The sequence below is a fragment of the Neurospora tetrasperma genome (assembly GCF_000213175.1).
Source record: "Neurospora tetrasperma FGSC 2508 unplaced genomic scaffold NEUTE1scaffold_4, whole genome shotgun sequence".
Taxonomy (NCBI): Eukaryota; Fungi; Ascomycota; class Sordariomycetes; order Sordariales; family Sordariaceae; genus Neurospora; species Neurospora tetrasperma.
In genome coordinates this window covers 884,855-900,512 of record NW_009799102.1, presented here as the reverse complement: position 1 = coordinate 900,512, position 15,658 = coordinate 884,855, and the positions used below count along the sequence as shown (strand labels likewise).

At 51.3% G+C, this 15,658-nt stretch overlaps 7 protein-coding genes across 7 annotated transcripts; 3 read left to right on the top strand and 4 right to left on the bottom strand.

The window, feature by feature from the left end:
* Positions 1-2,507: 2,507 nt before the first annotated feature.
* NEUTE1DRAFT_146992 (uncharacterized protein) lies at positions 2,508-3,938 on the bottom strand (the record flags this gene model as incomplete). The annotated part of the gene is made up of 2 exons (XM_009853594.1): positions 2,508-3,737; positions 3,801-3,938. The coding sequence occupies 2 exons, from the start codon at positions 3,936-3,938 to the stop codon at positions 2,508-2,510; spliced, it is 1,368 nt and encodes a 455-aa protein (XP_009851896.1).
* A 604-nt stretch (positions 3,939-4,542) lies between these two features.
* On the bottom strand, positions 4,543-5,205 carry NEUTE1DRAFT_138454 (uncharacterized protein; the record flags this gene model as incomplete). The annotated part of the gene is made up of 1 exon (XM_009853593.1): positions 4,543-5,205. One exon carries the CDS (start codon positions 5,203-5,205, stop codon positions 4,543-4,545), a length of 663 nt encoding a protein of 220 aa, XP_009851895.1.
* A 314-nt stretch (positions 5,206-5,519) lies between these two features.
* On the bottom strand, positions 5,520-6,262 carry NEUTE1DRAFT_146991 (uncharacterized protein; the record flags this gene model as incomplete). The annotated part of the gene is made up of 4 exons (XM_009853592.1): positions 5,520-5,727; positions 5,786-5,974; positions 6,027-6,141; positions 6,202-6,262. 4 exons carry the CDS (start codon positions 6,234-6,236, stop codon positions 5,584-5,586), a joined length of 483 nt encoding a protein of 160 aa, XP_009851894.1.
* A 732-nt stretch (positions 6,263-6,994) lies between these two features.
* Positions 6,995-9,663, top strand: NEUTE1DRAFT_83362 (uncharacterized protein; the record flags this gene model as incomplete). Its single annotated transcript, XM_009853591.1, has 1 exon — positions 6,995-9,663. The coding sequence occupies one exon, from the start codon at positions 6,995-6,997 to the stop codon at positions 9,464-9,466; it is 2,472 nt and encodes an 823-aa protein (XP_009851893.1).
* Positions 9,664-9,728: 65 nt separating this feature from the next.
* Positions 9,729-11,220, bottom strand: NEUTE1DRAFT_83361 (uncharacterized protein; the record flags this gene model as incomplete). Its single annotated transcript, XM_009853590.1, has 1 exon — positions 9,729-11,220. One exon carries the CDS (start codon positions 11,199-11,201, stop codon positions 9,825-9,827), a length of 1,377 nt encoding a protein of 458 aa, XP_009851892.1.
* Positions 11,221-11,845: 625 nt separating this feature from the next.
* NEUTE1DRAFT_117255 (uncharacterized protein) lies at positions 11,846-13,676 on the top strand (the record flags this gene model as incomplete). Its single annotated transcript, XM_009853589.1, has 6 exons — positions 11,846-11,909; positions 12,129-12,208; positions 12,277-12,283; positions 12,362-12,724; positions 12,855-13,022; positions 13,083-13,676. 6 exons carry the CDS (start codon positions 11,904-11,906, stop codon positions 13,176-13,178), a joined length of 720 nt encoding a protein of 239 aa, XP_009851891.1.
* A 1,689-nt stretch (positions 13,677-15,365) lies between these two features.
* NEUTE1DRAFT_117254 (uncharacterized protein) lies at positions 15,366-15,658 on the top strand (the record flags this gene model as incomplete). Its single annotated transcript, XM_009853588.1, has 1 exon — positions 15,366-15,658. A coding segment is annotated over one exon (245 nt), but the record flags the coding sequence as incomplete, so codon positions are not given.

Below are 15,658 nucleotides of genomic sequence, written 5' to 3'. Positions count from 1 at the left end.
AATTTGTTAAGGTGTTGCGGGCTTGAACTACCAGTTGCCCCTCTGAGCCAGAGCATTGTTAAGACTATCTATCTTTAACCCCCCTGTTATAGGTGTCTGCTTTGGCCTGTTAACTCCCGTCGGTTCTTTACTTGTCGAAACCGTCAGATTGACAACAAAGAAAGAAATCACAGTTGAACTGCTAGCGGAGAGAGGCGAATCGAGGATCCAATTCCATGTCCAGAGACAAAGTTGCCCCTGTATGTTGAACTTCAAGTTGAGAGACCAACATCAACCCATGTCGACTGCCAACAACGAGATCACAATCGAACGGTCATTGAAGCAGAACAGAAACCAAACCCCAAAAAAGACGGGGGGGGGACGAAGTGGGTAATCTTTTCAAAGTCTTGTTTTAATTGACGACAACGTGTAGCCAGCCAATCAGAAAGCGGCGGAGAGGAGAATACATCCATCACCGCTGTTGTTTGTTAGCTGGCATCAGTACCCGACCGACATTCATCAGCATGACGGTTGCCCCGGTCGCCAACGGTAGATGCTGCATCAGTCGTGCACACCTATTCATTCGAGTCAATGAACACAGCTGCTTGCTTTGTGTTTCCTACATTCATCAAAGACTGCCGTATCGGATTTCGGCTGTTTATTACTTATATGTACTTACCGTAATTAGATCGCTTTATATGATGTCTCCTTCGGAACTATTATCACGATCAATGACTACCTAAATACTCAGGTACTTGCTGTGTTAACAATTGTCGAGACATGTCAAGAGTGCACAACAACAACAACAACAACAATACCGACAAATAAAATAAGGTGTTAGTCAGTTCCCTTTCGCTCTCGAGGCAAAAAGACGCAATCTCCGCACTGCCTCCATCCTCAATGGTCTTGGCTGCTTTGCTGATCTCTTAAGGGGGTTTGGGTTTGGGTTGTTACACGTAAACACGAGTTCCATTTTCTTTCTGACATGTCGGTCAGTTAGTCAGTTGGACTTGTTAATACCTCATCAGCCTATAACCTAAGCTCAAGACAAGAACCACCACTCATCTCTCAGATTGACTAACTAAAAAAAAAATCGCAGTAAGAAGTTGAGCTAACCAACTATAAGTGGGACTGAGGACGCTAGGTAGGTAATGAGGTAAGGTAGGTAAACTAATCCACGAAAGCGCTTTTTGCGACGGAACGACGGAACATCAAGTTTTCAAACCATGCCTAGGTACGGTACATCTACCGAACGGTGGTGGTGGTGGTGGTGGTGGTGGTGGTGGTGGTGCCCTTATCTCGAGAGCCTCCGAGCCTCCCATCCATCCATCTCGCTCGGGCTCTTGAATGGAAACCTCTCGCATCAGCGTAGCGCAGGATTTCATGCTAATCACGTTAGTTACACGTGTGATTGGTCGTCGAGTCTTTGTGCGCCCTAAATATTACGAATTTGCGATCCCATCACGACTTTGAGAATACAGTTAAATGTCATGTCCTGAGTTCAGATCGTGGTGATGGGATAGATAGGTACCTGACCTCTATCGGTAAACCTCCATCTCCCCTCGTCGTCTTTGCGATCTGGACGCTAAATGTTCAGTCTGCTAGTGTCTGTTAGCGCTTAACCCCCATGACTACTTATGTAGCGCTGTAAAAGGGACTATTAAGCATCTGCACTATCATCTCCACTCTACTTTACCCGTTCAAAATTACAGACCGAGGGAAGCCAAGCAAATGCATTCCATTGCATGATCTTGGACTTCTTCACAACAATCGCTCCGATCTGTACTATCGTTTCCTCACCCAAGCATCTCAACCGTACAATCAAAGGTTTCGCTCAATGAACTAAATATATCACCCACTCGGACTTTTTATTAGGAGTGTTGAGAAGCAACTAGTAACTAGAGTCGAGACAAAGATAAGAAGCAACTCTTCACGACGTCTTTTTCGGCCGACATCAATGTCACCGTAACTCTTGTCTTCTCAGTGACATCTGCCTAAGCCACGCTCTGTGCTACTGCATGCTGTGACCTTGCCTATGTGTGGTCTTTGGTCCTCTGGTGTCTAGTATACATATGACTCAATGAACCACATGATGTACTTGGGTGGGCTTTGTAACCGAGACACACCAATTGGGAAGCCCAACTGAACTAAATCAGAAAAGCTGAACTTGAGAGAGAGCACATTTCCAGTTTAGCCAAAAGATGCGTGGGGTCTGTCTTGGTAAGTATAGGTAATGTATCCATTTAGAGGCGCCTAATATATTTAAAGGAAAATAAGAAAACAAACAAAAAAAGCAAAATCGATCGTGGTATCTTCTCATGACAAAACATGACTGACGGCTGCTATATCATGCATGCATCATCTCCCTTTCAAAACTCCCGGTCCAACCAACCCATACCCGTTGTTTTTCTTTGAGAACCCATAGAAACCCAAAAAAGGAGACATCGTCTTCGTCGCTGTGTATAGATTCATTAAGATTTCTTCCTCTCCCCAAAAAGAGCACCAAGCAATGATTGGTTCTTTTTGATCTAGTGGTCTTCAGAGTAGTTCTCGGTCTTCATGTCCTTAAGACCAAGCTCCTCCTCTTCCTCGTCGGTACGCTCGTACTCCTCCACAGTCATCTGCTCATCGGGCTGGGCCGGGTCGTCAGCCAAGCTCTGGACGTAGGAGCTGGCCATGGGGTCCGTGAGAATAATGGTGAACTCGCGCTCGCCCTTGATGGCGGCGCTGAGGTCGCCAAAAAACTTGTCCCAGCGACGCTTCTCCTCAGCGGGGAGGGAGTCGCCAGCGTGGACGGCGGCGGGGTCCTCGGGGCCGGTCTGGAAGATCTGGTTGTGGAGGTCGTCGCGGACCTGGGTGAGAAGACCCTCCACCGTGGTGAAGCGGCCGCCGAGGGTGCCGGGGTTGACGGAAAGGTTGAGCTCGGGGCACTCGAGGAAGCAAGACTCGCTCTTGAGAATGTCGCGGGCGAGATCGACCGAGTTCCTGACCTTGATGGTGACCTTCTTGCCCTTCTCGGGCACCTCACCACCGGTCTTGACGTCGTTGGACTTGTAGCCGCAGTCGTCGCAAGTGGTGTTCATGATGACGACCTGACGGAAGTGGGGGATGTCAACCATCTTCATGTTGGTGGTGCAAGGGTGCATGCAGCCGGGGCAGGTGGCGGGGAAAGCGTAAACGGTGTCGGGGACGATGTCGCCGCTCTCAGTGAGGCCTTCGTTGCTGGTGTCGGTGAGACCGAGGGCCTCGTTCTGCTCATTGGTGCGGAGGTACTCGCGCTTCTCCCACTTGCCAACACCGTCGCGCATGTCGGGGGTGATGAAGGAGTTGCCGGCCGGGTCGTCGACGGAGACACGGAAGGGGAAGGCCTCGCCAGCGAGCATCTTGCGACCCTTCTGGATGATCTCCTCAACCTTCTCGTAGACCTCGGGTGCGTGCTCCTTGCGGTCCGCCTGGCCAGCCTCGAGGTCCTCGACAATAGTGGTCAGGAGACCCTCAACGTTGGTAAGCTGACCGCGGCCAGCGGGAACCTCAACGTCCAACTCAATGAACTTGACAGTGGCGGTATCAGACTTGACGACCTGGCGGGCAAAGTCCTCCATCTGGGTCAGGCGAAGCTCGACGTGGACACCCTTAAGCTGGAAGGTGCCGGCAGGTTGGATCTCATTGTTCTGGAAGCCGCACTTGTCGCAAGAGAAGGACATGATGATGATTTCGCGGAAGTAGGGAATCTGGGTAAGGAGAAGACGTGTTGTTCCCTAGAGAGCCATGATTAGCCGGTATTCGAAGGGCGCGACTGTTTGCGACAGCTTCCAACTTACATTCTCGTGGCAGTTCATGCAGAGAGACTCGATCTCCTCGACACCGCGGGGCTCGTCATCCTCGGCCTGGGCGTCGGCGGCGGCGGGCGCGATATCCTCGACCTTCTGGCCGATAGGAGTGAAAGTTTCCTCGGGCATTGTGTATGCTGTGGTGGTATATCTGTGTGGATTGTCGCAAACGGCCGTTGGGATGGATCAGCAGATGGTGACTTTTATAGGGTCCTTGGAGAAAATTTTGGAGGGGCAATTGGCGATCGGGTTTGGCGGGGGATTCTGGCAAGGAAGGGTGGAGCAAGTAAGCAACCAAGTGACATAAGCTTGACCCCAGACTTGGCCCAGATTGGGTACCCAGTGCAATGGAGCCGCTGCCCAAAGCTTCAGGAACATTCCAGCCTTGAACGTTGTTTTGCCTTCGTGCGTGTTCAGGTGTCCCGGAAACAATCATCTGATGGTTTTCAGAATTGACGATTTCAAGAGCCCTGTCCGAGTTTTCAGAAAACTGTACCTGCTTGGAAATCTTTGAAGAAATCAACCGCTCGAGTGACCTGGAATTTTCCTTGCGGCAATCCAGTCAAACCAGAGTAGTTTTATGTACTTCACGATTGCCCCAAACCACCAATCACAGGGCAATATTCATCAGGATCCAAGACGGGAGCTGATGGAAACTCTCTGTCCAAAATTCCAGGACAGCCCAATACGGTAACAATCGGTGGCCCATGCGTCTCTATATCAGAGAGCAACTTCATTTCTGCATAAAATCGGCGAGACTCAATCCAAGACCCGGTCTCGAGGCTTTGGAGGCATTGGACTGGTCGAGCAAGGCCTGGAGTCCGGCTTTCCTGGATTTGGCACGCTTTTTGCTATTTGCACTGGACGAAGGGGTTGGCTTGTGTGCGGAAAGCCCAGCAAGAGACCCCAGGGTAGGCGCCGCACTTGGTTTTAGCCCTGTTGCTGCTGTCTTTGGCGCTTGTTGTTGTGGTTGAGTCTTCAGGTTGATGCTGCGCCTCGAGACAGGAGCCGGGGCTGGGAACTTGATCTCCGTCTTCCTTGTGCAGTGGCCGCATGTGATGCGCTTAACTGGTCCTTTGCGCGACTCTTGATCCTGCTGCTTCGTCTGGACAGGCGTTTTCGTAAACTTTTGGCCTGCTCTTAGCCTCTTGCGCGCGGCCTTCTGGTGTTCAAATTTCAAAGTGCTGCCGTGACCAGGAATCATGATGTGGCCGCAGCAACTGCAGACGTGCTGTCTATGAATATCGGACTGGGGCAGTTCGTTTTCAAACATAAGGTTGCCTCTCTGGTTCATGAGAAACGCCGACGTCTCTGGCGCTGTTGTCGCCAGAAGATGGGCGGCGTCTGTTAGAAAGTCCAGCGTTGCTGAGAGCTGGGTTGAGGATGGTCCGTTCATCGTGATTTTCGTCGTGTCGTAGGACAACAAGGTCGGATGTCGGTGGTGTATGGAAGTGGGAGAGATGCAAGTCAAATTGTTCAATTTGGATTTTTACGGCGTGAAACGAAGGCTGGTGCACGGGCCAACCGGTTGATTGAACGTTCGCCTTTTGGTAAAGACCAATATCGATCTACCCATCAAGGGACTCGAGCCAAGGGGAATATCAAAACACAAGCAGCCCCTTCAATGTCACTTTTTTCCCCTGACACCTGCCGCCTTCACTCCAGTTTTCTCAGCAACATCGCATCAACAGTTCATTACGAAGAAGTTTACAAATCGAAGGTTAGGGTTAGACTGGATATTGTCAAGAAATGCTTTGAGAGGGAGTTTACAGATTTAAGCCCGGTTGATCTCCCACTTGAGCTCTTTGATGCTAACTTCGTCGTTGGCCTTCTCGTCATAATCGAACCATTCTCCCTCGGTCAGGTCAATGTCGGCGAACTTGGTGTTGGAGTCAACGCCTTCGGCAAGCCAAGAGCCCTGTATATCCGATGTCAGCAAGTATACTGTACCAAGAAGATACCAAATATGGACTAACCTCAGGCTGGAACTCGACAAACTCCAACCCTCTGCAGTCAAACTCGAGAAGCTTTTGCTTCTTGGCAGGTTCCGTCTGCTCATAAGCGGCGGGGGCAGCCTTGATGGAAGCCGACGACTCTCTCTTGCAGTTTTTGCACTTCCACACAAAGTTGGCCTCACCACGGCTGCCGCTCATCTCGTTGTTTTCCTGGCGAATGTGTCAGCAAGGGAATGCTTCAGGTCTTTAGAGGGGAACTTACAAAGCGGCTCACGCCAACGGGCTTGTCATGGACCTCCCTGCAGGAGGTGCACTGAACCTTGAAGGTGTACCAGAACGGGCTACCCTCGCTGTCGTCAGGGCGGAGGTTGGTGACTCTAGAAGTTTGGTGTAAGTTAGCTTTTCCTTGTTTTTCTTCTGACTTCTTGTTCACTCACCCAGCAAGCTCAGCAGTAAGGTAAAGCGCAAACATCTTGGCTGTTGTTAGATATGTGATTATTATGGGAGTTTGCGGTTTATATTGATGTTTTCGAGGAGGTGATATTCTTCAGTGACCTGTTGTTCTAGACTCTGCCTGATTGGGAGCTGCCAGCCAGCTCTTCTGCTGTGGTGGTGGAGGGGTTCAAGGGGCACCTTCTCAGCTCTGATCTTCAGCTGTTAGCCCCACTTATGCAGCTTCAGTTGTTGCTCCAGCTCCAGAGATGGTCTGAGCTTCCGGAGCTCTCTGAAGGAAGACTTCAAGACTTGGTATTCAGCGTTTGCAACACGCGAAAGTTACCTCTAGGAAACCGAACAGAGAAATTCTTCTTGCTCTACATATATGTTAGTCTATGTTGAGCATCAATAGAAGTCAATTGACCTCGGACAGAACCATAGCCTCCAACATGGCCTGTGACGGAACCCGGTCCACTTTCTGGAACCGGGACTGATGTCAACCCTAAGGGTTTAGTATCCCTTACCCTAAAAGGGAGCTTTGTTGACCTCCCACCCCCCCCCCCCCCCCTGATGCGAATGCGCGCAATCAACACTGTACGCCCGGCCGACAGCGCAAAGACTTTAGCTTGCGATGGAGACGGGAATTGGACATGCCCGCCTTCAAAACGCCCCACCCTTTGACGGGCCTCTTAATTGATCTTTCAAATCCACCCGCCGCCGACAAGTCACCGAGAACAAATCCCGCCCTCCCCTTGCCCTGATGCCGCTGCCGCATCGACCAGATATGCCCCGACGATGCAGGGGATCTGGTCGACCGTAGCCCAATTCCGGGGCTGTCGCTGCCACTCCTGTCTGCCCGCTCCGAATAGCTTCAACAGCTTCCAAGCTGTGCGCCTCGCCCAGTCCACCGCCCGATCCGCCGCCGCCCAGCGAACCAGGAAAGCCCTCGGCAGCAATGTAGCCACCGCCTGCTACACGGCTCTCGCAGCCACCGCCGTCGTCGCCGACACCGAGAACAAGGAACGGCGCCAGCGCGAGCTCAACCGCAAGATCCATGAAGCAAAGAAGAACCTAGCCACCCTTATGACCGACGATGCCGCCGACGGAGACCTCCTACGCCTTGTCGGCTCAGCACCTGCCGCCCGCCGACCCGAACCCTTCCGCACCCGCAGCCAGCCTACAATCGATGTGCTCGAGTCTATATGCGATTACCATGTCGATTCAGTCAGGAGTCTGGCGTCCACTGCTGCCGAGAAGAGAGCTGCTGTCCTGAAGCTGCGTGACTCCCTCGGCATGTCATGGAGGGACCCGCGCAAGGACTTTTGTATGGGAAGAGACGGTCTCATCAGCTGCGACAAGACCATCGCCTACGAAGAGAGTATGGCAGAAACCTTGGACCAGGACCGGGAACCTCGAAACGAAAAGCAGATGGAGAAGCAAATCGACATGGTCACCAACCTTGTGGACGACCTCATGGAAGCCGCCTACAAGGCTTCAGAGATGCAGGGCATCAAGTCATATCTACCCAAGGACCACCCCGAGTCGGCCTGGAGCATAACGCGCATGTTGAAGAAGGACGGCTATCCCAGGTTCCACCACGCCCATTATGATCCAGCTATGACAATCCAGGCGCGCCGGCGCTTCAACCAAGTTACGTGCAACATCTTGGCCGACTGGAAGGGACCTCGAAGCCGGGACAAGTATGTGGCCAAGGTCTGCCATAACCTTCTCATCAACACCGTGCCGCCTGGTATCCACAACTACAACATGCTCATAGCAGGCTTCACTCAGATCGGCGAGCATGTCTTGGCTGGCGCCGTGGTGGACAATTTCCTACACAGGAGCCGTCTACGCCCCACCCAAGGCACAATCCTCTGTCTGATACACCACTACCGCTGCAAGAGAGATGCCGAGGGTTTCCACATGCTGCTTCGACGCCTCACTGGTCGCGATCCTCGAGGCCTGAATATGCGCAGCAAGTCCATCTCGGATGTGTACCAAGACCGCGGACTCTTGCGCTGGGCCCTCGAGTCGGATGTCGCCCTAGCCAACGGTCGTACAGTCGTTGAGCGTGCTAATCTTGAGCAGCCCGTTATGGAAGCAATTATCGAGGCCCTCATTGACTTCAGGAGAATCGGACATGCCGCAAGGGTGTTTGTTGCCTGTCTCGACCAGAGGTGGACCATCAATGCCGAACTCTTTGATCAACTGTTACATGCTATCTGCAACACTGTTGACGATCTGGCTACTCGTGTGCTAGTCGACGGACTGCTGTCACACGTGGGCGCCATCACGACCATGATCCTCTCGCGAAGTTTCCTGTCGCTAAAGACGGTAAGGAAACTTCGCACCGTTCTCCAGATCCGGTACGCGAGGTCGACAGAGTCACTGTATCATAGCTCTGCCCTGCAAGATTCCACATCACCGACCTACCTCTTACCCAAGGGCAATGACCGCCTCAACCGTATTGCGACATCCATCTGGTTCAGAGAAGCGGTGCAAACCATCTTCCAGCTCAGGTTGACTCTCCCAAAGGTCGAACACCTCCTATTAGCACAGCCCGACGAGCATCTTGAACACCGGTTAGACAGTGCCATTACCAGCCTGAACCTTATCAGCCCTACCAACCCGCGCGCAGTCGAGCGCGAGGAGCGTGCCAGGGCACTCCAACGCCTAGCCAAGCTAGATTGGCTCATTGAGCAAGTAGACGCCACCGAGAAGGCCATCAAGGCCACGACCGAGGAAATCATGAACATTCTCGCCGTCTCCGTTCCGCGCGACGTACGACCCCTGACTTTGTGGCGACAACACTGGGACGTCGAGGTGCCCCTGGAAAAGCGCCTCAAGTACGATCGGGAGATGCGCACGCCCGACACGGGACTCAACACAGTCGCAGCGTGCTTTGCTCGGAAGGAGGAACTGGATAACCAGCTAGCAGATATTCTCATGGAAGCGTTACCAGCGCAGACGGCGGCTGAGATTCGTCAGGGTGCGAAGGAGACGGCCACGGTGCCGCATCTGATGGCTTTGACCAAGGATCACCTGAGGAGTTATCAGAAGAAGCCGGTCGCTGCTGTTGCTGCCAAGCCGAGGGTGGTGCAAGCGCAAGAACAGGACACAGAACAGCAGAGGGAGACGGGCTCCGCCTTTACGGCTAATGATAACCTAGCAGCAGGCGAGATGAATAGGAGGAAACTGGGCTTTGCTTGGCGATCAGGTCTCTCGTCGTATTTACCCCTGAGAAGGGTTGCATCTGTTCAAAGGTAGAATTGCATTGACGGAAAAACAAGAGAGGGAAGGGACAAGGATGGATAAGGACACTGGACGGACTGGATAGATGGATGGATATAAACGCAGCCAGGTTGAGCAATAAAGGGCTGGCTTCTTGTACATTGTGATAGAACAAAAAGGTTGACATAACCTACCTTGTATACGTACACGCGAATCAATTGGATACATAACACAACCACAACCAAAACTTGTTCACATTTCACTTGCCATATTTGTAAGCAATGTTCTTCGTATGCAGAAAAAACAGATAAACCTCCTTTTTGTATAGCCATACGCCTAGATCCCAAAATTCATTCAAAGTACGGATACATCCAACCACTCCAAGCCTGAACCCTCAAACCTCCACAGCAGCAGGCTTCGTCCTCCCCAACCCCTCTCTACCATAATAATCCATCGGATACGCCCCCCTCCCCCAATCCTCCTTCTCCTCCAGCGCAATCAGCGCCTCATACGGCGTCAACAGCGGTCTAGGGAACGCATACCCCCAATCAATCGACAGTCTCGGACACGCCACCTGCACCCAGCACTCGACATCGCTCATCATCGCCAGTTTTCCGGGGAAAATCTCTGAAAGACAGAAATTGACAAACGGCGTGCCATTGGCCTTCAACTTCTCTTCTATGAGACCCAGCGTATTGGGATTTCCCTGCCGCCCGAGACTACCCAAGATCAACCCCCATTTCTTGGCCGTCTTGGCCTGGCGGATGGCAGAGCGGCGAACATCCTGCATCTCTTCGTGGCCGTACGTTTCGTGCGTCAGTTTGCGGCTGTAGGGGTCGTACCGGTAGGCGGGTATGGATGGGTTGTGAATCATGATGGACTCGAGGTGGAAGCGGCCGTCGCCCAAGTACAAAATCATGTCGACTTGCTTGCCGGACGAGGTGAGGAACTGGGACAAGTTAGGGGATGTGCACCCCAGGATCTCGCCCTTGGAAAGCGGCGCGATTTGCGGGATGATGACTTCGTATCCGGCTTTTTGCAGGGTCGAGCGCACGCCGTGGATGGTGGCGTTGAATTGGATGGTGCCCACCATGGCGATGGACTTGCCGGGCGCGAAATTGCGTTCCAAGGTCGCCAAGAGGTGGGAGGTGTCGATGCTGATGTCCACAAAGACGTACAAGGTCTTGATTTTGGTGACGTCCACGGGGATGAGGCACGAGTGCGCGTAGTGCACTAGCAGGTCGCACCCCATGGCGCGGGCGGTGTAGTCGTCGATGCAGCAGGCGCCGTAGGTGACGTCGCCCATGATTAACGTCTCGATCCCGGGGCAGAATTGCGTCAAGATGTCGGAGATGGTGGTGGCGAAGAGGAGCAAACCCTCGGGCATTTGCAGGGCAACGCGCTTGGCATTCAAAGTGCGGATGCGGTGGATGGTCTTGTGGATCTCGAAGGAGTAGTTGGAGGGCAGAAGGGCGATGGCTTCGTTTAGGGCGGCGTCGTGCAGGATCGAGTCGGGCACTTGGTTGAGCATCCGGGGCGCACGGCGCGGTTGGGCTACTTGGATGGCGCCGCTGTCTTCGATAGAAGTGTTGGCCCCGGCGGGTTGAGAGGTGCTGTTGGATGAGGAGGAGGACTTTCCGGCGGCGGCGCTTTGTCGGCCCAGGAAACGCTTCTTGGGTTGTTTTTGCTGAACGGAGGGGGGAGGGGGAGGGTTCATCTCGTCGATGTCGGCGGCAATGCCGAGGTCGACTTGGGCGCGGTCGTCCTCCATGTTAAGCTTGTGTAATTTTATTGAGTCGAGCCCAATGATGATATTCAAACTCGGGTCTGTAAGGCTCAAGGGTGTTGCGAAAAAGTTGAGTGTCTCGTCACGCTTTCTGAGGTTGATATCTCTCAAGTGAGTGAGGTGAGGTTGGATTTGTCAAAGTGGAAATTGCCAAGTACCTTCTGGGGTTTGTCAGTGTCTTGAAGGACAAACGTTCAACAGAAAAAGACCACGAGATGTTGTGTCTGAAGAGCTATTTAGTTGTAGATTCGTTGAACATAGCGTATTCCATGTCTATCATTCGGTCAAGCTTGGCCCAATCTCACTTATCCCATAGCACGTCGTCGTGAACGTTGTCGTTGAGACTTGGGAATATCAAAGGTACAAAACCCAAATCCGGTAAAGCGTATCCAGCCCCACTTCTCCAAATGCTTGGTGGTGGTTGTTGGGCCTGGGCTCATGGGTCAACTTGTGCAAGTGGAAAGTTTCGCGGCTGGCAGTTGGTCCAAGCGCAGCGGGAGATTTTTAAGCGGGTCAGGCTGCAACAACAGCCAATCAATACCCCGGAAATTGTGCCCTAAGATTTCGACCGTATTGTCCTGAGCAAAAGCGGTCACCACCCACACAAAATCTTCCCCTTCGGAATTTCTCGAGTCGTCTCAATTCGCAACACCCAACTCCGGTCGTTCAGCCCCAAATACCGCCAAAATGAAGGTACGACGACTCCCCGATATCCACGGCGTCATGGCTACGGCATGACTGCGTCTCTGTGCTTTTTCACGAGTCCGAGCGTCCAATCTCAAATTTCGACACCTGGAGGTCGCGAAAATGGGAATTTGGAGGAGGGAAAAGAGGAGCCAGAACATCACCACAGCGACGATGTTGATGGGAATGGAGACATGGACATGAGGCTGACCCCACGCCTACCAACAGCTGAACATTTCGTACCCTGCGAACGGCTCGCAGAAGCTGATCGAGGTCGAGGATGAGCGCAAGCTCCGTCACTTCATCGAGTAAGTTGCAAATCACATACAAGCTGCATTTGGTATCTAAAGACATGTCGCTAACAGCCTAACTACAGGAAGCGCGTAAGTTACCCCGACACATCGACGACACATCGAAACCAACCACGATGACCGAACCCGAAACTGACACGTCGACTATAGATGGGCGCTGAGGTCCCCGCCGACCCCCTTGGTGATGAGTGGAAGGGCTACATCCTCCGCATCACCGGCGGTAACGACAAGCAGGGTTTCCCCATGAAGCAGGGTGTCATTGCCCCCAACCGTGTCCGCCTTCTCCTTTCCGACGGCCACTCCTGCTACCGTGCCCGCCGCACCGGTGAGCGCAAGAGAAAGTCCGTCCGCGGTTGCATCGTCGGCTCTGATCTCTCCGTCCTTGCCCTCGCCATCGTCAAGCAGGGCGAGCAGGACATCCCCGGCCTCACCGATGTCGTCCACCCCAAGCGTCTCGGCCCCAAGCGCGCCACCAAGATCCGCCGCTTCTTCGGCCTCAGCAAGGATGACGATGTATGTGTTTCTCTACGCAATCTCGTCATCGCCTGCCCCCGAGCTGTTGCGATGATCCTCGCGCAGTTCGTCGGGTAGAGTCTGAGATGAACACCAAAGGCTAATTATCCAATCTTTCTACGACGAATAGGTCCGCAAGTACGTCATTCGCCGCGAGGTCCAGCCCAAGGGTGAGGGCAAGAAGCCCTACACCAAGGCTCCCAAGATCCAGCGCCTCGTCACTCCCCAGCGCCTCCAGCACAAGAGACACCGTCTCGCTCTCAAGCGCCGCCAGGCCGAGAAGGTCAAGGAGGAGGCTGTAAGTTTCGCCCAACCCGCTCGTTGAAAAGCACTTCAGAAATGCTAACCATCATAACAGTCTGAGTACGCCCAGATCCTCGCCAAGCGCATCGCTGAGGCCAAGGTCCAGAAGGCCGATGCCCGCAAGCGCCGCGCCTCCTCCATGCGCAAGTAAGCGTTCGGAGTCAGGTGTGATGGATGATATCCGGTTGCTTTCACGAATTCGGTCATGGCGCGGTTATCTGTTGACTCGACCGGGGGGCATGTTTGTTGTGTGTACCTGAGCACCCATTAAAAAAGGGCTTTCCACGACAACCAATCAGGAATTGAGTCTTCAATGAGTTGATACCAAAACCAACGAGCAGCGCTTCGCTTCGGGTTCGCGTTATACGGAATACTATGACGGGGACCCTTTTGATACCAATACTCCCGCCTGATCATTGACATATTTGGGGAAGGAGGCAACTGAGGTAGATTTACAATCAACAATGGGTCTGAATTGTTCGCTTCATATGGGGTTCTTTTGGCTCGCTTCTATTTGTGAATTCATGTCCGTGTAAGGATTTGGGAGCAACGTGCGGGAAGGAGCAGGCTTTTAAAAGTTGTCATGACATTCATATCCAAAGCAAGCAAATGGCATTGTATCACATGCAATTCTTTGTCAAACCTTATTGCTATTCTTCCAGTCCACTCTAGCGTACAGTTCCTGGTATCTGCCTACAAAAGATGTGACGGCCCAGAAATTCTTAACGTCCAGTGGCGAACTCCAAGAATGGCCTCAGTCTGAGAAAGACTGGAGAACACAGAGATGTACGAGCAACTACATAATGTAGTAATTCACTATCAAACCTAACACCTCGTCGGTTTCGAACAACTCACAAGAAGCAAACAACCCCAATTCATGATTGAATCTGAGTTCCATTGATTGAGAGTCCGCCGCTTGGTACATAAAAGCATACATAGAAGCAGAGTTACCTAGTTCAGTTCGTAGTGTCGATATAATCTATTTGACAAACACCTCGTATTTTCGCATGGTAACTGGTGTAATTTCCAACTTGCAGACTCACTCACCCTTCAGTTTATAACTTTTTTTTTTCCCCTCCGAATCACCCAGTTCCAGTTCCAGTTCCAGTTAGTCTACCTAGTTCGCTCGAAAAAAAAGAAAAAAAAAAGGAAAAAAAGAGGTCAGTAGGTTTTCCATAGAAGAAGAAGGAGGAGAAGAGTATTTACCTAGGTACCTAAGTAACGATCACTCACTCACTCACTCACTCACTCACTTTCGCAACCTAGACTCATGTACCTCTAGGTAGGTAGTTTTCCATATAATCTTGTTTAGACTGTCGTCGTTGATAGATTTCTCTCTCTCTTCCCATTGTCATTGACTGACGCAAGCCCAACGCAAGACCCAACGCAAGACTATGCAAGACTATATAAGGCTATGTAAGACTACCTATGCAGGGCTACCTATGCAAGCAAGCGGTGTCCAACATATCCTCCACCTCCTTCACCTCTCTTTATTTATTATGTACCTAGTTGCTTTGTTAGTCAACATAGAACCTGGTAGGTAGTGTAACCATCACTTATGAAGTCAGCTATGAGAAGGGATTTGTTTAGTTGTTGTTATCTCTGGCCTCTCTCTCCTTCTGTTTTTCTTCTTCTACTTCTTCTTCTTCTGCTTCCTGTGTTTTTTTTTTTTTTTTTTCCCTTTATCTATTTATTCTTTCATCTTAAATAAGAATACATATGTTTTTTTTGCGAGTGCGGTGCCCTCTGGTTTAGGGATAATAGTAGTTAAGCTAGTCTGTGATTTTTTTGGGCTCATAAAAAAATAAAGAAAAATAAAAGGACAACATTACTATCATGACGCCAAGTGATGAGTGGTGAGTTCCAGGATATTTAGATGTATGTACTGCTTTCTATCGATCGCGAAAATGGTCAGAAAATGTTTCTCCCTCGTTGGATGGTGGTGAAGTATTGAGGTCAGACCACATCCACTAACCTACTGACTTCAAGTGAATGAATGGATTAGAAACATTCATTATGCGCAGTATTGAGAGTTTCATAACGTACTGTTTCTTCTTATATATGAGATGATGAGCGGATTTTTGCCAAACAAAACTTACAGAACATACAAGCAATGGAAGCGATGTGAACTACTAAAAACAAAGTCAGAGAACATCCATTACGTGTCATCCTAGCTCCGTCGTCAACCGCCGGCTTGGATTAGCTTAACAACACTGCACGAACAAATATTGTGTAGCAAAAAGGAAAGAGCAACAACAGCCATACGACATCATACCAGGCAGTCTCCGAATCACTATATCACACATAGTTCACACAGGCACCGGCAAGCACTTTCATATCATGTCATATCATGTCAAATCATATAACTCCATTCGCGCTAATCATTCTATCTCCCCTATTGCTATTATTTTCCTTTCGCCTTCATCCATGCAAAGAAGTCAGCTCCAAGCCAACCACCCAGCATCGGCGACTCCAGGATCAGAAAAAAAGGAAGACGAGACCTGCACTTCCCGCCGCCCCTCCGTTCCTTTCGTAAAAACCTATACCAGACTGGTTGCTCAAGAGCAAAAGAAGTGGCAATAACGAAACAGAATCTTCTCGTCCTCCTCCTCAATCTAAGTCCCCTTCAAC